The sequence below is a fragment of the Malaclemys terrapin genome, chromosome 7, assembly GCF_027887155.1.
Source record: "Malaclemys terrapin pileata isolate rMalTer1 chromosome 7, rMalTer1.hap1, whole genome shotgun sequence".
Classification (NCBI taxonomy): domain Eukaryota; kingdom Metazoa; phylum Chordata; order Testudines; family Emydidae; genus Malaclemys; species Malaclemys terrapin.
In genome coordinates, this window is record NC_071511.1 from 26,548,095 (window position 1) to 26,567,101 (window position 19,007).

A 19,007-nucleotide genomic window follows, 5' to 3' on the forward strand; every position below is an offset into this window, starting at 1 on the left:
ACTTAAACAGTTTTGACAACAACCTGCCAAATTTACAGCGGAAATAAACACTGGAGAAGAGGGGAAATCAAATAATCAAGCCTGCTTAGTAACCCAGCATTTGTCAAGGGTACGTGGAAGCACATCTACAACCTGGGGCATGCAAGAAATCACTTGTCAAATGAGAAATTCAACAAACATGAAGTGTATATATTTGTACGCACGCGCAAAGCTTTCCCGTAAGATATATGGTGTATGTATTTATGTCTGGAGATAATGTACACATGGGGGATTATATATAAAGTTGTACTATCCAGGGTATGGCTCGTGTATGTGTGTCTATACTATCGCATATAATCACGTCTCACTGAGGGTCGATTTCCTGGGGGGGGGGGGGGGGGGGGCGGCGGCATGTAGACAGGCTTGAATCACATAACTGGCGCTCTCCGAGCGAGCCTAGGGGAAGCTGGTCTAATTGGAGTTTCCGCGCAGCTTGCCTGCATTGATGAATGAGGCTCTAGCTAAAGCAGGCAGCAAGTAATCTATAGGAATGCGTCTCCTTCCTAGGAAGGATGCAACGGACTGCGAATAGTTTGAAGGGCGGTGGGTGGGGGAGGTCCTGTGGAGCATCTCTGTATTGCAGAGGTTTGCGCTGGGGTCCTGTCTGTGGTACAGCTTTAAAACCCAGTCTGGTTTGCCATAGGTCGGCGCAAGGCGCATGCGCACCTCCTAAAGTTTTTCGGCCGCCGTTGGCCGTATAACTTTTCCGTGCACTGTTCAGAGGCAGGGTGACGAGGAGAGCCGCGAGCGATAGAGACCTAGGGGAGGGGGGGAGCGGGCTGTCTGCGGCGCGCGGGGACCCAGCCGAGAGGCGCAGGAAGGAAACGCCGCGGCCGCTCCAGCGCTTTGCCACCGCTCGTCCCGCCTGTGTGTAACTTGTGCCCGGCGCTGAGGGGCTTTGCCCTGCAATGGATTGGGAGAGTTACAACCCCTGAGCCCGGGACCTTCCCCCGCGCCCTTTCCCCCAGCTCCTCTTGCCCGAGTCCCCGTCTGGGCTGCAGGAAAAGCCGCCCCCTCTAAGCCGCGCATCCCCCTCCCCAGTTGCGCCGAAGAGTCAAGTCCGGCTTCCCCGTGGGTTTAAAATGGAGGGACGCAGCCCGCGGATGGCTCTGCAGCCCCGGACACCCAGCTGCGCGGCGCCCAGCCTTTAGGGGAGCGGGGGGGATTCCTGCGCTTCCATTCACGCCCCTCTCCCGCACGGAGCTTCGGCAGGGGCCGCGCCGGCCGAGAGCAAGCCAGCGGGCTAGGAAGCGAGCTCCGCGGGGGGCTGCTGGGGAGGGAGCGGCGAGCCCCGCTCCGGCGGCGGCGGCTGCACCACCTGGGCTGGGCTGGTGGAAAGGATCGTAGCCCAGGGCGCTTTCGCTGCAGCAGCTCGTGAAGATTGTATTTGTTTCCCAAGTGTTTCCGCACGATCACGCCCACGGGGCGCCGCGCGCGCGCGTGTTTCGCTGGAAAGCCCTAATTACGGCGATTGCTGATGGACCTTGGAAAGGAGCCTGCCCTGGTGCCCTGCTCCGCACTGGGAGCGCCCGCGCCGGACAGAGGTCTGCGTCTGCCTGGTGTCAGCTCGCCGGGCCCCAGCGCTCCCCCTCTCCGGGCTCGCTCCCTTCCTGGCCCCTGGCAGCCGCCGCCGCCCGCTGCTTTGGAGGATACCGCATAGCTCCTGTGATCCCGGATTTACTCTCGCCGCCTCCTTGCCCTTTCTCTCCCGGTCCCCCCTTGGATTACTTGGCTGCTCTCGCTCGGCGATTCCCCTTGCAATGGAGGTGAGTCCTAGGCTGGGATGAGGGGCTGCTTGTTAAGACGCTGAGCTCGCTTGTGTGAGTCCGGGGGGTGGAGAATTTACATGTATTTTGGTGGTGAGATGTGTGGGGTTCTCCCCCTACCCCCCACACAGACAGCCTTGGCGACCCTCTGTCTCCCCCCTCTTCCCAAACTCTAAGCTTTTTCACTCATCTAGTCCTGCTGGAGAACTGTGGGTCTGAAATACCCCACTTCTTGCGGCCAAATTGCCCCCTGCCTATCGTGAACCAGTTTCTTTTAAAGTAAGCGAAGAGTCTTTAAGACACTTGTTTTAATTCAGCTCTCCAACGCTGTGCATCTTTCTTGCTACCTCTAGTAGCTGAAGTTTTAAAGACATCTTTCCGGACTTCATTTCTGGGGAGAATAGCCATGGAGGAGTGAGAGCAGGCAGTAATGGAGGCCTGTACCTTTAAGGAACTCTGGCTCAAGGCCAGTTTAGAACCTGGCTTTTTTTCCCCCCTTCCCCCTTTTAGTTTTATTCTAAATTTTGGAGATTGTCACTTGGCATCTGTAAAAGATTCTGCTGCTGGGGTCTGCAAAAGAGAAACGAGGTTTTTCGGTGCCCCTTTGATGCTCTAAGGACTCCATGTTGGAAAGTCTGTTAGTTAGTTTGTTTGTTTTTAATTGTCAATTGCATGCTAAATTAGTTACACTCGGAGGGTCACGGAAAGTTCAGTTTCTCTGAGAAACGAATCTTTTCTAAGTTCATTCAACTTTGTCAATGTAAAGTACTGGAATGTACTTTAAAAAAAATCTAGGAAAAAAAAAAAACCTTTCTCCGTGAATTAACTATATACATTGGTGTCTGAGTCAGAGTAAGTGGCTTTTTCTCTAAACTTGAACCCTACAATCTTTCAATACCCGTACCCCTTTTTATTGAAAACCACTGGAGGGAAAAGGGGTGGCATCGCTTTTGTAAATCGTTTGCTTTGAAACCACAGAGCAAATCACTATACAGAAATCGTTTCTGCATTTTACAACCCACTAGCGCCGAATGGCTCTCTGGGTGCCTACTTACCAAAGGCAGTGCTCACATAAAAGCTACCATAAAACCAGATGCCTGAAAAGGCTTTCCAGACACCCTGTGTAAAAACAGGATCACAGGCGATTCCAGGGCTGTGCTGAATCTGTAAGAGTCCATTTTCATCTTACCGAAGAGCATACTGCTCAGTCCCCTTCTCTCCCTCCCGCCCCACAAAGCGCCTTACAAAGTTCAACCGGTGTGTAAGACTTTGGGGCTGATAGTTGGTACTTCCAGGAGTTTGTTGATGGCAACTTGTTAGCTGCGTGATACTGAAGTGACTGCAGCAGCGGAGACTGACCGTAACTTCACCGATCGCAGGTGTCTCTTCTCTCTTTCTCGGGCTTACTTCTCAGCCTGGAGTCCTAATAAATGGTTAAAATAATAATAATAAAAAAAGTTAGCGCTGGAGCTCCTCGCCGAACCAGGCGTCAGTCCTGGCGGGGGTTCTGGCGGCGGAGGCTGCCCCCTGTCGGGAGAAGGGCGGTATGACTCCCCGAACGGGTGCCGCCTCCCGGTCCAGGCGAGGCCCGCTTCGTTCCACTCCACCTAACGAAACCCGCTTGACTCCACTGTTCCGACAACGTTCCGGGCTGTGTGTGAATGACCTAGTGTCTGACAAGCAAAGTGTAACACTCTCCCCCCCCTCCCCCTCCCCATGTAACACTCCCCAGCCGCGCAATCGGAGTACAGGCCGGTGGGTTTTGAGCCAGAAGAAAATGTTTCCAGCGTCCTAACCTTCCTTTTACACCCTCCCTCTCTTTTATTCCTGAAACCCAGCCTTAAAAACACACCTACCGGACAGCGCTGCTTGCACTAGGGCCATTGTGCGTGAGACACTTCAGAGTGAGAACTGTTACAGGAGGGGGGAGCTGCTACTCCCTTCTTGACCTTGCCCCAGATGTTTACTCTTTGGGATTTTTTTGGCTCTGCGGGATTTTGATTGTAACTCCTTTCTGAGCTCCCCTCTAAGAGTCGTCTAAGGCCTGGCTCTGCTCACAGTGGTTCTCCTGTAGGTGCGCACTCCCCCATGCGAGCCTGGCCCGTTATACGCCGGAGGACTGGCTGCTTTTGCTGACCATGCAGAGCCTGGGCTCTTGATTCCATGAACCAGTTGACTTGTCAATGATTTGCAGTTGTGACGCTTCATCTCCCTACTGCAGAAACGCTCGGGAGCGTGTCACTGGCAGTAAGGATCAACGTCGGTTTCCTGGGTGTACTGCTGCCCACGGGCTGAATCCTCTTATAACCGCCCGCATTGTCCCTACAAAGTTCCATTTCTACCCCGAAATGACATACACACCCGCTCGTTTCACATCTGCGCTACAGATGCTTGCGAAGACAAGTGACTAGTAACTGAGTTGGAGCAATGTCTAATTAGGTGCTGTCAGTAGGAGCCGATCAATTAATTAGGTTTCAGTTTGTATCTCTGGGCACCGAAATATCCAAATTCGTCCAAACCCCTATTTCGGGTGTCGAGTCCACTGCCAATCTTGCGAAGTTAGCTTATGGTGCATAAATCTTTTTACGATTTTCTAAGCTGCTGCTAAAAAGCACATTTGACTTTAATCATTACGGTGCCCTCCGCAAACTGTCACTTATACACACATTAATTTCCCCAGATTTAATTCTTGTAATTTAGGAGAGGCCAATGCGAATTCTAAATTTACATATTTTGTCATATTTTTAAAACCTTAGTCCAGTATTCAGCGCACTGGGTGACGTGCCTGGTGTGAAACGCGAAGTGGGTGGTAGCAAGCGGATCTAAAGTCCCTAGTGCTACAGCCCTGCATCCCAAGTGACAGAGAGAGTGTGGATGTAACAAAGCTCATCACACGCAGGCGTGGGCATGTGGCTGTACACTAATCCCAGCTTTCTGTGCCCTTGAATGCTGTGTGTCCGGGCAGCTTTTATGTTATCAATTTCCTGGGTGTTGCTATGACAGTTCTTCTCTCTCTCTCCACACGCCTCCCCAACATCCCCCCCGAAAAAAAAAATTCAGGAAGAATTAAAAGCACCTTTAATTCACTACTAACGTTTTTGAGAATGAATAGGGAGCCCCCAAGTGTTGAACTGCCTTTAAAAAAAATAAATTACTCTCCTTACAAGTCCTGCGTTATGAACTAAAGCCCGATCGAGTAACCTATTTACTGGAAGTGTTTAACTTATTAATTGGCATCGATATTTTATGCGCGGGCAGAGACCTTGGGACGTAATAACTCACTCCAATTTCTGCTTGTACATTTCCGTTTACCATTGGCTTTTCTGCTGCGCGCATTGGCCGCTCTCCCCTGAAACCTTGTAAAGGCAGAGAGTTGGCTGCGCTCGTGGAAGGGGAGTTTATTTAAACACAAAACAAAAACACAGGGCTGGATTTATGGATTTCAGAGCAATGCCCTTTTGTAACTCAGGATTATTTCAGCCTATTCAGGCGAGGTAGGAAAAACTGGATAAATCCAATGGAAACCCTTCGGCACAAAGTGTTTAAAGCCATCAGGGGAGCCCTTGCTTTTCCCCGTCATGCTGGGCAGGCAGCAGTCGGGGGGATTCTGATCCCTAGCGAACTCCGTGCGTGACTGCGCCTGACAATCCGGATTCTCCTCCCTTCATACTGTTGGGAAAAGTTGAAGGTTTTCCTGTAACAAAGAAATTCCCTTAATCTGTGGGCATGAGGCTCGCCCCTTCGTTCCCACTTCAGCTCCTTCTGAAAACCTTAACCCCCCTATTAGGCAGCTGGGAGTGTTTAATAGCAATTAGACCCCGGGCTAATAATACCCATCCGGAGCAAGGCCTCTGCCGGCGATTCCAAGCGGCAATGGGAGTGCGCTGAGCTCCGGAAAGCGGCCCGCTTTCTTCTCCTCGCCTGGGCCGGGAACAGGACGGGCTCCGCCAGAGCGCAGCCGCTCTGCATCCAGTCTCCAAGTGCGCGCAGTGTCCTGCAACCCGCGCCCCGAGGGAGCCTCTGGCGCGCCACTCCGCCCACCCTCGGTGGGTGCCCCCGGAGACGGGAAAGCTCCTTCCCGGGCTGCGTGCCCCGCCAGCCCCCTGGCCCTGCAGGTGCTCCGCGCCGGGCAGTCCCAGCCTCACCCCCAGCTAACCCACCCGTCACTGAACCAAACCGTTCCCAGGCTCCACTAGCCGCGGAGCTCAGCGCTCAACTCCCCCGGGAGCTCGGGCCCCCAGTGTCGGCGCTGACGGACGGGGGCTCCCCTGGCCCTGGGTCCCGTTAGCGGCCTGTCCCCCCGGAATGGATCGCTGGCTCCTTTCCTGAGAGCCGGACGGAGCTGGGCTTGCGGGGCGCCCGGTCACTCGCTCTGAGTGCGCTCCGCGGGCTGCTGCCGGGCGAACCTGTGTCCCAGCTCCGCGCTCCCTCTGCCCCGGGGCCGGATCTGCCGGCTCTTCCCGCAGGGGGCTGGTTTGAATGGACTCCTGTCGCGGCGCCGCCACCTCCCCAGTCGCAGTGCCGTGTGGTCACTCCCCAGTCCCGGCGCGCTGGCGAAGCTGGGATGGGGTGCGCGGGGCAGCCGGAGACGCAATCCCGACCCACGGGCGCTTCGTCTCCTGGCAGAAGAGGCAAACCGTCCCCGACCTCCAACTCCCATGCGCCCTACTTGTAGTGACGGCGCAACGCGATCCTGTTTCCCCCCGGATGGTGAAATCAAGCGGGAGAACCCCCCCATGCCGGCATCTTATCCCGTGCTGCCTTGGTGGCTTTCTTAGCTCCCCGCCTCATCTCCGGCCGCAATCAGATTGGGGATCCCTGGGGGGCCCAAATATCTGTCTCCCAAATGAGGAGAATCGGACCCCCCCCCCCGCCTTCGGGTTAGAGAGGCATTTCGAGCTGGGAAGGAGAAACACGCGTCGCCTGACAACGGAATGAGCTTTGCTCGGACGAGATCTGCCTCGTTGGTTCTCATCTGGAAGCAGCTCCCAAAATGGCCCATAAAGGTGTCATTTCTGTGTGGGGGTTGGGGGCTGGGGAACATCCATTGTTAGTTTGGAGTTAATGTAACAGCTGAATCTCCCTGCCCTCCCCATTCCCAAAACACCCCCGCAACTTGATGCATCATCTTCACTTTGCCCTTGATGTGTTTGCTCCACTTGTTGCTTCTCCCCTGTCCGGGCACCCTGTAGACTGCTCCTAGAAGAATGAAAGTGGAGTAAGTTGTTGGGGTTTTTTTGCTGCTGCTGTTAAAGTGTGCGACTGAGAATAAGGGATTTTTCTAAGAGATTGGGTTTGGCACTGTGCTTTGATTCAACGGCACTGAGACATGTCTGTAGTCGCTGGGCAGCCCTATAAGCAGAATCGCAGTGAATAAAATTTCCTTGTCAGGTTGCGTGGGTGGACTAATTTGGACTAGAAACTGCCTGCATTTTGCCACCAAAAACTCACTTGTGAGAAGGGCAGTCAGTCAAGAGTCAACTTAAAAGGGACCCAGGATACCTCCCTTGTTTAAACTTGTATGCTTAAAAATGATCTGAGAAACAATAAACAATCTGTTCCTTTTATTTCTCCTCCAGAAATCCATTGGAATATTAGTCCAAGGAGGTGCTTTGGGGACAGTTGGCAGTGCAATGGCTTCCAAGTACCTCATAGTGGTTCTGGCCATTTTCTCCTCTTTCGCCCAGGTTGTAATAGAAGCCAGCTCTTGGTGGTAAGCATCTTAAAATATACTGACTTTATTTAAAAGAATATATTTAATTTGTTTGGTTTTTATATATCTTATCTCTTCCTAGGGAAAGTGCTGTATGAATAGGAGATTTTTAGCAATACTCAATTTCTGGGATAACTGTAAATCCAAAGGAAATTTATTTTCGCCACCAATAAAGTAGCAAAATTAAATTTCTAAATGGATTACTTAAAATCTCATTCTACAGGGTCTGAAATAACAAATGTAAGGGAAAGCACTGAATTCCATGTACAAAATATTTTACCCACAGATTTTTTTTTAATTTAAACAACTTTCTAAATAGACCCAGGAGCTGAGTTTATATTTCTTGTAGCTGGGGCGGGATGGGACTCTAGTTAATATCTGTTTTTTGTTTTTTTTTAATGTTTCTATTATTTGGAGATTTTTTTTAAAGCAAAACCTCTGCTCTCTCAGTTGAACACTTTCTGACTAGCAGTCCTGTTTTAATCATGTGAAAGCACATATGGACCTCTTTTAAGAATCGGGAAAACATGATTAATTTTGTTTAGTGTCTGTACGTGCCTCTGTATCTTTTCTATCAGTTAGAAGAAGCTAGTAGTTGCCTGTAACAGCATCTAGCAGTTGGTACTTAAGGATTTCCTTATTTTCTCATAATTGTGTAGACTGAAAGTTGAGGTTGAAAATTCTAAATCGTGTGGTATGCTTGGGAGTTGTTTTGTTATTATTTTATGCACTTCTATGGCCAGACAGTTGCTTGGGACTTCTTGTAACTTTACCATGCCCACAGAAATTTGTAGGGATGGGGTGAAATTTGAATCCTGGCATTCAGGTACATTGAAGTCTTGGCAAAGACAGTCACTAAAGCCTGCTGCCATCATTCTATACATGTGGCCAGCTGTCTTCTGTACAGCCTTTAAACAAGAGTTGGATGATTTTCATTGTTGTTCAAAAGTTTTCCTCTTGGTCACAAGAACAGGAGTGGGTAGGTTTATACTCTAATATTGTATTTGTCCTCCCAATGTTAATCTAATTTCTTTATGCAGGTCTTTAGGTATGAATCATATGAATCCTATGAACCCTGTTCAGATGTCAGAGGTATATATAATAGGAGCACAGCCACTATGTAGTCAACTAGCAGGACTTTCCCAAGGACAGAAGAAACTCTGCCACTTGTATCAGGACCACATGCAGTATATTGGAGAGGGGGCAAAGACAGGCATTAAGGAATGCCAGTATCAGTTCAGACACAGAAGATGGAATTGCAGCACTGTGGACAACAACTCTGTTTTTGGCAGAGTCATGCAAATAGGTAGGAAGCAAAAACTTTCTGATCAAACTGTTGCCTAAGAATGTGTGTAATATTTACTTAATGTTCTGTATTAGACACTGTTGCCAAGTTCTTAATCTGTGTAATTATAGCTGACAAAAAAACCCTATTTTTAGTCAGAGTTGATTTTCCGCTTGCTCCCACCCCTCAAAAAAGTGAAGGCAAAAACCATCTGAATACAAGAATGCAGTAGGAAAGAAAAAGTGGCATTAAAATACTCATTAACTTTAAGGAAAAAACTGAAATAAAATAATGGTATGTTTAAAACTAACTAAAAAGTAGTAGTGTGTGGCAAAAATATCTGGGTTCCAAAATTGCTCATGCTGTGTAATAAATTAATTTTATGTAGCAGTTAACTGACATTCTCCACAGTGTTTATAAACAATGCCTTCTCATTTACTGCCAGGTGTGGCAAAATCCTTCTATGGTTTAAAGAAAGTTGGCTTTATAACAGAAAGCAGCTCTATAATCCATACAAAATCAGTTTTATCAGGACAAAGTGTACTTGTAATTTATGTTGCATATAATAACATAGCTGTTAGGAAAGGATGTTGCAAGGGAATCTGCCTATCCCAGTGTGCTGGGGTCCCAACCTCTTTCCTGTTAAATCCGTCTTCAAAATTCAATTGTTCCATGCAACCCACATAGTACAAATAATTCTTATAATTTAGGGGCCCGATCCTGTTCCCATTGAAGTTTATTGCAAGTCATTCTCACATGACTTCAGTGGTACAGGATCAGGCCCAAAGATGGAACTTCCCTCTGAATTTTCCAGTCTTTCTCTATCTACTGAATCCCTAGCCAGAGGAATCTACTTTCTATTGTCTTCTGTGTTTTATACAGCATTTATACTGGCACTTAATCTCAACATTGCTCTAGCTCATAGCTTGTGCAGAGTAACTTTTTAATTTGAGATCTAAATTAAATCCTTTTCCAATGCTTTCCTATCCTGTTTCAAAAAAAAAAAATGGTTTAAATTACATTAAAAACAACTTCATTTGTAAATTGCTTAGCCCTTGCATAGCTTGAAGGAATACTGTAAATTACATTTGGCCCTAAACTTAACTTTTTGTAAAAATAAAGCTTTTATAAAACCTGAAATGAATAGAAAAGTGCCAGAGTTGAAAAATATCCGAGGAACAGTGTCTGTTAAACAAATAGGCATTCCCCGGTCTTTTTTTGCAACCCCAGCATTGAGAACTTAGAAACTAAACTCACTTCTCATTGTTCAAGCTGAGCAAGATCCAAAAAGCAAGATAAGCATGAAAAACAAATGTAACAGCCTTGAGACTTTTCAGCTTTAATCTTCTTGAGGTTACAACTAAAACCAGTAAAGAAATGTTTAAATTTCTGGCCCCAAACTTCAACCGTTATTACTCAATTACGTTCAGCTGATTCAGTGGTGTGAATTAAGATGGCAGGATTGGGCCCATATCTGTGTTGCCAATGTTTCCAGTGTGAAAGGTTCACACCATCAAGTGTGTCACATCTGGTCCCAGGGGTTTATTACAAGTTGAAAAACTTTGCCCTCTTCACTACTATATGACTGTATTAATTAATATCTATGTAGCAATTTATCATGTAATTAAGCCACTTTTAGTAACTGCAGATACAAGTGGGTGTATCCAACACTTAAAGATCCTAAAAAGTGTATTAAGAACAAGAAAAGTATTGTTGTTTTATAGTTGTACTTCACATCAAAGTGTAAAATAATACATGGCAAGCTGTTGTTCCTCTTGAATAGGGGAAAAAGGTCTGAGGTCTGATGATACTTAAACCAGTGTTCCTTTGGTAGAATCATTTGATTGTCAGTAGAGTTGCTCCTTATTCTCCCCGGTGTGAGATGATCATAACTGGATCCTGAGTCTGCAGAGTTTTGTAGGATTTTGTCATTTATGCTAATGACTGAAACATAAGTAATTCTGCATTGAGGAATCTTTTTAGAAAAGCACTGACTTGATAGTGTAATAAATACCACAGATCAACTATGTCCATTTATATTTTTTCTTCCAGGATTTATCAGGCAAAGTTATCTAAAGCTGTACCAATAAACCAAGCATTGAGTATAGAAACTGAATATATGATTTACTGAACATTAAATTTACAGGGCTTTTATTCTGTTACCATAGCTTCCTCTCAGTTGATCATTTCTTAATTAGACTATTAAAATCCTGCTATATGCAATATATTGTGCTGTCCTTTAGTTTCTTTGTAGACCTAGAACTAAGGCATATTTGGACCCTATTTTAAACATAGAAAAGGAATATTAACATAAATTGATCTTTTCAACAACTGCATGGGAGAGAGGTCCAGTCTAATCACGTCTGCTGATAGTTTTGAATGCTCTTGAAATACAGGACAAAGAGAATGTTTTGTATCTTATGCCCAGATTTAGATAGATTTTTGTTTCTTTAAATTTATTTTTCTGTGGCACTTCTCTTACCAGTAATATGTACATGGAACAATGTCCCATTTTTATGTTACATATGCAGGACATAGAGGAACTCAAACATGTTTAGATGGTGTGTTTTCTTGCAATGGCCACAATAGAGATGGATGTTGAAGAAATGTGGGGAAAGACAGACATGTTGGATGCTGGAGAAAAGCATGTTTGTGCCTAAATACTCTGGAAAAACTATTCCAGAGCAATTTATCCATGTGGAAATGTGACTCCTATAATGTTGCCAAAGTCAATGAGAGATAGGGTGATGTGTTGGGTTAATAGTGGTTGTGCAATCTAAAACTGCCTGCCCTTAGATCTGTTTCAGTGGATTAGCCAAATTTTGCTTTAACTAAAAAATGGAGTTGAATATATGCAACTTGCTCTTTTAGGGACAGTTTTCTCTCACTCATGTTCCCCTTTTCACACCCTTCCATCACATCCTTTCTTCCTTAAGGATTCCTTAAAAATGCACCAAGACCTTAGATTTAAAACTCAGGTTTTTTTAACTTTATGGAGTACACAAGATAATTAATATGTGTAAACTTGAGCTAACCATACATTTTTCAAAAAAAATCATAGACAAAGGGAAAAAAAATCTGCATTCCTTACCTAGGCAAACATCCCATTAACTTGAATAAGGACTGGAGAATAAATCCAAAACATGCTTTACATTACAATCCAGAATTTAGCTTTAAAATCTGTTCAAGCAGTTCCTCCGGTTAATTTATGGTAAATGCAAAATCAAAAACATATAACACCAACATTATTACAACCCCTTAGACTACTCTTGTGAACCTTTATACTCAGGAGTAACCCATAACCCTTGCAAGCAGTCTCATGAGTGAGTATCTGCTGGAATGGACGTAGCACTGAGGGGAAGGGTGGTTCTGATTCTACTATTTTAGAAATGGTCTTCCCCAGTATATGACCTCTGATTCTTTTCATTTAAAGAACATAGATTATTTGAAAAGGCAGCAGTTGTTACATTAACAGCGCTGCTCTGAACATAGTGTTAGATCTATGTTAAATACAGATTAACTGTGACTACTGTTCATAATATACAGTGGTGCCAACAGGCCTAAATCAGAAGTGAGCCTTTGGTGGCAGGCCCTGTACAAACAGTCCCTGCCTCAAAGAACTGTTATCCAAAAATCATATCTGACAAAACCCTGATTTTTACAAAAATGTTTCTCCCGCAAGCTTGGTAAAATCAAGGTTTACCTAGACCAACTTTATTTTTGGACTAAAGAATAGAAGGAAAACTAACAGTTAAACCAATAGCTAACTCTCTTTGATTTTCAACTTCAAATTATGTTTTAGCCTGATCCAACAGTCATTTTAGTAGTCTTTCCTGGAGAAGGACTTTAGGCTTGAGCCTGTTATGATGAAAAGTAGCGGTTTTGGCCCTACTTCCTGATAAGAAGAAATGCAAACTTCCAGAAGGCTCTATAATGTTAGCCTTGTTTTCATGAAAGACATTTGTTGTAAAATAGAACTCTTGCCATTCCTGAGAAAGGAGATGGATGTAGCTGGGTTCTAGGTAAAAATGGATCAGGATGATGTCTTGTTGAGGAAGCTGTTAATGAATTTATCTTCCAGTGAGGATATCCTGTGACAAGCACATATGAACAAAGAGCTTTTTCTGTCATCACCTTGAATGAAACTTATTTATCTTAAAATGAAAGTTGGGAAAAATTGAATGTAAGGGAATCAGTCCTTGGCTAAAACATTTAATACACTCCTATCCCAGGCTCGCTCTTCCCTGCAACTTATAGAAATGATTGGAAGTGGCTTCTTTTGCTATATTAGTTGGGTTATTATATCTTTATTTTTAAATAACCTCTTCAAAGTTGCTGGCCAGTTTATGTGCAGGGCAGAATATTGACAAGTATCATTCTGGTGTGCACTTTCTTTGACACCAGCAGGCTTTGTGAAATGCTGTAACTTTAAATAAATTGGAATAAATGAGTGAAGTAGATATATCATGTTCAAGAAGTAGTAATTTAAGGAACAGACTTCTAAAAGTTGTATTTAGCATCTTTAAAAAGAGAAGATGGGAAGCAGCCAGGCTCTCTAACCCCTGGACACAATTATTGTTGGAACCCATTGCTAAACATACTCCTAGAGCCTGATTCTCCTCTCAATTGTACCATTGTTGCGCCACAGTGTTCCCTGGTGAAAACCAGTGTGAGAGGAGAATCCAGCTCCTGCTCTTCGTAACTGAACCTCCACTTTCTGTCATTGATTTGTTTGCTTTTGCGGGGGGAGGGGAGGAATAAAAATATTTCCATGGAGACCTCTTAGGCTAAAGCACACTTCAAAACCCCATGAATTTCATATATAGCATTTCCCCATGCCCTGTACTGAATGTCATAGAACATGTGGAGACTTGCCTTTAACACTTGCTTTCTCTTTCCTTGCAGGCAGTAGGGAGACTGCCTTTACTTATGCAGTCAGCGCTGCTGGGGTGGTTAATGCAATGAGCCGCGCCTGCCGAGAGGGGGAGCTCTCCTCCTGTGGCTGCAGCAGAGCGGCCAGGCCCAAAGATTTACCCCGGGACTGGCTGTGGGGTGGCTGTGGGGATAACATCGAATATGGCTACCGCTTCGCCAAGGAGTTTGTGGATGCTCGGGAACGTGAGAGAATTTATCAGAAAGGTTCTTACGAGAGTGCTAGGATTTTGATGAACCTGCATAACAACGAGGCTGGAAGACGAGTAAGTGGCTGAGTGGCTCCTTCCCCTTGCCCAAAGAAGCCTGCCTGGGAAGGGACACACCTAATTAATGACAGAGAGATAAAGAACAGTGGCATGGATAACTTTCTCTGAAGGTCCTTAGCTCATGCACGTGTTCGTTTTTCAAGGAAATATTTTCTTTGCCTTTCTTATTAGTCCCCAGTGAAATCTGCTGGTGAGCTCAGAGATCAAAACCTTTAATATTTGGCCTTCTTCAAATACAGGGGAAAGCGTGTGAAGTTGGGTTTAAGTATGGGGAGGGGGAGAGAGAGAGTGTGTGTGTGTGTGTGTGTATATGAGTATTCCTGAGTGACAACACAACATGGGTTTTCTGTTCCCTACCTCATAGGACCAGTGGGAGAGCAGCATATCTTGTCTTCCTCCATGTTCTGTTAGTTACAACCCTACAGTTCACTGTGAGTTTTCTGCAGAATAGAGTTTTATTGGTTTATATTTCCAACCAATCCAATTTGCTTTGGAGGGAGAAGAGAAGCACCAAACTCCCCAGAGCGGAATATTCTTGCAGGGTTAACATAATTTCCCCCACCCCTTTTGAGGATGGGAAAAGCTTATGATTAGAAAAAACCCTCCTCTGTGGTGAAAAGTGTTTTTTGTGGCTTATTTATCTTGAAAATGCCTTAAATGAATAGGTGTAAACTTTTTTTACACAATATTATGAACTCAAAGAGCCAAAGTCGTTATTTTCCTAGTGCCTGTGGTGCCAGAAATAGTCTGCTGGAGACTACTCTTGGGTTTGAAGGTGAGGACAGATGAAAGATAATTGAAAATTCATATTATTTAAATGTGAGAGGAGGGTATGAAATGTGAAAGCAACGGAAAGGTCAGTTTACTACTAGAGAGAAGAAAAATAACTTTCACAGTTGTCTACAGATACTCCAGCAGTTTTTTTTCCCCCTTCCCAGCCTCCTCTTTGCAGTGCCATCTGGCAGCATCGAAACTCTTTTTAAATGTTGGGTGGAAGTTGCATAAAGTATCCACCTAATGTGTCAGACCCCAGGATTTTTGGGGCAGTGTCAACACTGACTCTTATTTCTATTTATACAGGGTAAATGACTGAGATCTTGCTGCCAAAGCTTTATAAAACGGATATTGCTGCGTAGGTCAGTCCCCCACCCAAAGGTGTTTGGGGGTTTCTTCTGGATGCAGTCTCTCTTACACAGCAGTATTTTGGATGGGAGGGTACTGCTGAGCCAAGAGCAGACAATCAGCTGCCGCACAGCCTGTAATAGAAGAAATCTTAACTCCTTTCTCTAGTACAAGCCTCAAACTGAGATTAGTTGAGAGAGTAAAAATAAAATAAAGGGCTGTTTGAAATTTCTCAGTGAAACAGCAAAATCCTTTCCCCTGCAATAGGGCAAATTCCTAAAATTGAATGTAACATGAATGATTCTACTGAGGACTTGTGTGCACACTTAGGGGGTGTGTGTGTGTGTGTGTGGTGTGTGAGAAGGGGGTTGAGCTCACTCCCTTTGGTGTGGGTGGGAGAGGGAAAGTAGGGGTGTATTAGGGGCTCTCTTCCCATGTGTGTAGGGGTGATGGGGATGTTAAGGGGGGGAGGGGTGCGCGCAAGCTATGTAACAACCACATTGACACCTTTATTTTCCCTCCTCCTCTTTTCTCTCGCTTAGACTGTGTATAACTTGGCTGATGTGGCCTGTAAGTGCCATGGGGTGTCTGGCTCCTGCAGCCTGAAGACCTGTTGGCTGCAGTTGGCTGATTTCCGCAAAGTGGGTGATGCCCTGAAGGAGAAATATGATAGCGCTGCTGCCATGAAACTCAACAGCCGGGGCAAGCTGGTGCAAGTGAACAGCCGCTTCAATACGCCCACCATCCACGACCTGGTCTACATTGACCCTAGCCCCGACTATTGTGTGCGCAATGAGAGCACCGGCTCCCTAGGCACCCAGGGCCGCCTCTGCAATAAGACCTCAGAGGGCATGGACGGCTGCGAACTCATGTGCTGTGGCCGGGGCTATGACCAGTTCAAGACAGTGCAGACGGAGCGCTGCCACTGCAAGTTCCATTGGTGCTGCTATGTGAAATGCAAGAAGTGCACAGAGATCGTGGACCAGTTTGTGTGCAAATAGGGGGTGATGATGTGGGAGGAGCGTCTTCCGCCTGCCAGCAGGGGTGCTACCTCCAGGACAATCTCCACTTTATTTATAGAGTCCAATGATTTTTTTTCTTTTTTTTTTTTTTATAAAGGTTACAAAAAGAAGTGACTGGAACCTTTTCTGCACCCATCCTAGGACTGTGTGTGGTTTATATTTTTGGCAACAATGGGGGAGAACCCAAGAAAATATTTATTTTACCCCCCAAAAAAAAGACTTTAAAAAAAATAGTGTAGTTTGAAGGGAAATCCAACATATTCTAACTTAGTCCCATGAGTCATAGTACTTGTGCAACCGGCAAAGAATTCTGAGGTGCTTGGGATCTGAGAATGATCCTTATGAACGCAATAACCCACAAACCTGTGCATGATTTTAGCTTCAGTGACCAAAAGTAGTCTGATGGATATATTGATCAACTTTGTATGTATCTAGGGGTCCATAAAAGGAGGGTTGATATATCCACAGGAGGGCTCAGCACAAAGTTACTATGATGTCAATCACATGACTGCAAGGTGCTAATTTAAATGTGAGGTAATTAAAAGGTACGAGCGCATAAGACTTTTAAAGGGTTCAGCTGTGCTATTTAGGACCAAAAGTCTTGGGTCCAGTAGCTAGCAAGACCAAGAAAAAAAATCTACCTTGATTGACGCTAAAAGTGTACATCAAAGCAGGATGTGACCTATCAGCTCTTCATCTAGTTATGTATGAAGTGTGAGTATCCCATCTTAGCAAGCAATGCCCTACTGATAAAGAATATCAGGAGCAAGTGACCTCTGAATCTCACCGAACAGTGTGCTCTCGTCTGACCCAATAGAAATTGCACCCCTGCAGCTGTTTCACTGTCCCACTCTCTGGAAAGCCCTTTAGGAAACAGAATTCCCCTAATTTGAAATGCCTTTTTTTAAAAAAAAGTTGTGTGATAGCTGGCCAACTTTCAAAACACAGCTTAGTAAATAACCCCTCATATCCAAGGAAATTAATAATTAATGATCAATCATTCTTGAGATGGTTGGTTTATTGTGGATTTGGGGAAAGCTTTGACTTGAGGAGACAATAGTTTCATCTCTTAATTATGTTAAGTGGCTATTTTAGTTCAATGAAATATTGCAGCAATGCCAAATTTATCATCTGATGTCTTCAGTACACGTGCTTTAGATAATATATTGCAGGTATACACTAAAACTGTTCAGACTATACTTGAGCAGTTACATATATACGTGAAAACTGTGGTCTGCTGGTGTCTGATATTTCAGAGCTTTTTGTACATATATATTTCAATACAGCCAGTGATTTTTATTAAACTGCTAAAGTTACAGAGGCAGTTCATCAGTTAGGAGCATATTATTCCCCCATTTCCTTTTACAAATCACTTTTAGGATTTTTTTTTATACTGATTCTAGCATTCTTGGTGTCATAACACAAAGGGTTTTAAGAATACTTTAATCACAAAGAATAAGCCTTTTCTTAACCTAAGGGGGCTTCTTGGGCTACAGGTAGAACAGATACCATGCACTTGAATTCACACTGGTTTGGAGACTGCTTCTCTCTTCCACTTTCCTGCAAGGGCATTATTGATGATCATTGACACAGAAACCTTAAAATTCCCTAGCACAAACTCTATTTGGCCCTTCGTTTGTTTTAAGGTTTTTTTAATTTTTTGAGATGGAAATCAGTACCTACTACAGCAACTTCTTGCATTTTCCCCAATACAGTGTATTTACAAAAACACAGTTAGCATTTGTAATTGGTTCAGAAACCTCATCCCAAATCATTCCCATCCCATAAATTAAACAAATTGGCCTTCAATATCAAATGAGAGAAATCCTCCACTTTAGCTTAGTCATACTAAAGCCTTAACTTCTCACAAGCCTATAACCTGTTGCATTAAGTTCATCTTGATCATTTATCAGCTTTTTAAATGATGCTTTATTGCTCTTAATTTATTAAGAACATATTTACCCCTCTCTTCCAGATGTTTGCAAACAAAGTATCTTAAAATTAAAAAAGGCACTACTTCATTGAATATGTCACTTTTGGTTTTTATTATACAAAAACCATAGTCCTTTTTTATTTGCTGAATCACATCTTGTTCCTTTTTTAGTGACTCGTGTCTGTGAGCAGAGCTGAGTCTAATGATCCTAGCTTTTAAAATACTATTTAATGTAAAATATTTTACTTGTCATTCAGATATTATGTAAATCTTCTATGTCATTTCCTCTGTTTGTTCTGTACATTTAATGTACATATTTCTGTCTTGCGTGATTTGTATATTTCACTGGTTTAAAAAAATTTTTTTAAAGGCTTTACGCCATAATGGAAGATAGACTATAAAAATAAAACTTTGGTTGTATGTTGGGAAGTGGTTTTAATTATCTTTCAGGGGAGGATTTGTTAAACAATGAAAAGGTTGACTTTTAAAAAATTTACTACGTGGTAAAACAAGGAAGTGACCCTATGCCAAACACACAAAGTATAGCTTGAAATTTTATTTCTATATTAAGAACGCTTACCGATGTAACAACTTTTTTGGGAAAAAAACCTTATGACTCTGTGCACCACAAAATATTCTGTAGATGGTTAGGAGCCCAGCTGACAAGTGGCCAAACGAATTGAATTATTGAACAATTATGCATGTAGCTTTCAGTGTTTTAGCGGTTTGTTTTGTTTTTAGCAGTTTTGGATTCATGGGGGCCTTTTAATCCCGTGAATAGCTCTTACCTGAGAAGCCCTACTGGCTTCAACTGAGCTACTGGTGTGAATCAAGGCTTTACGCAGGAATAAGAGTTTGTAGGACCTGGGGACTTGTAGCTGGATTTTGTTTTTTGTCTGACTAAATTTTTAGTCTAAAAAACCGAT

General features: G+C 44.3%; 1 protein-coding gene across 3 annotated transcripts; it reads left to right on the forward strand.

Annotated features, from left to right (window-relative positions):
• Positions 1-775: 775 nt before the first annotated feature.
• WNT5A (Wnt family member 5A) lies at positions 776-18,506 on the forward strand. 3 transcript variants are annotated; one of them, XM_054035458.1, is made up of 5 exons: positions 776-1,805; positions 7,385-7,518; positions 8,559-8,824; positions 13,709-14,001; positions 15,669-18,506. In XM_054035458.1, the coding sequence occupies exons 1-5, from the start codon at positions 1,800-1,802 to the stop codon at positions 16,125-16,127; spliced, it is 1,158 nt and encodes a 385-aa protein (XP_053891433.1). In that variant the 5' UTR covers positions 776-1,799; the 3' UTR covers positions 16,128-18,506. The 3 variants fall into 3 exon arrangements, with proteins under 3 accessions (XP_053891433.1, XP_053891434.1, XP_053891435.1); XM_054035459.1 differs by lacking the exon at positions 776-1,805 and adding an exon at positions 6,718-7,023; XM_054035460.1 differs by lacking the exon at positions 776-1,805 and adding an exon at positions 6,725-6,811.
• The last annotated feature ends 501 nt before the right edge of the window (positions 18,507-19,007 follow it).

Bases quoted from the DNA above. Each gene is read 5' to 3' on its own strand.
- WNT5A (XM_054035460.1), top strand. From the start codon at position 6,740: ATGAGCTTTGCTCGGACGAGATCTGCCTCGTTGGTTCTCATCTGGAAG. The intron at 7,519-8,558 runs GTAAGCATCTTA...TTCTTTATGCAG, and splicing joins ATAGAAGCCAGCTCTTGGTG to GTCTTTAGGTATGAATCATA. The intron at 14,002-15,668 runs GTAAGTGGCTGA...TCTCTCGCTTAG, and splicing joins ACAACGAGGCTGGAAGACGA to ACTGTGTATAACTTGGCTGA.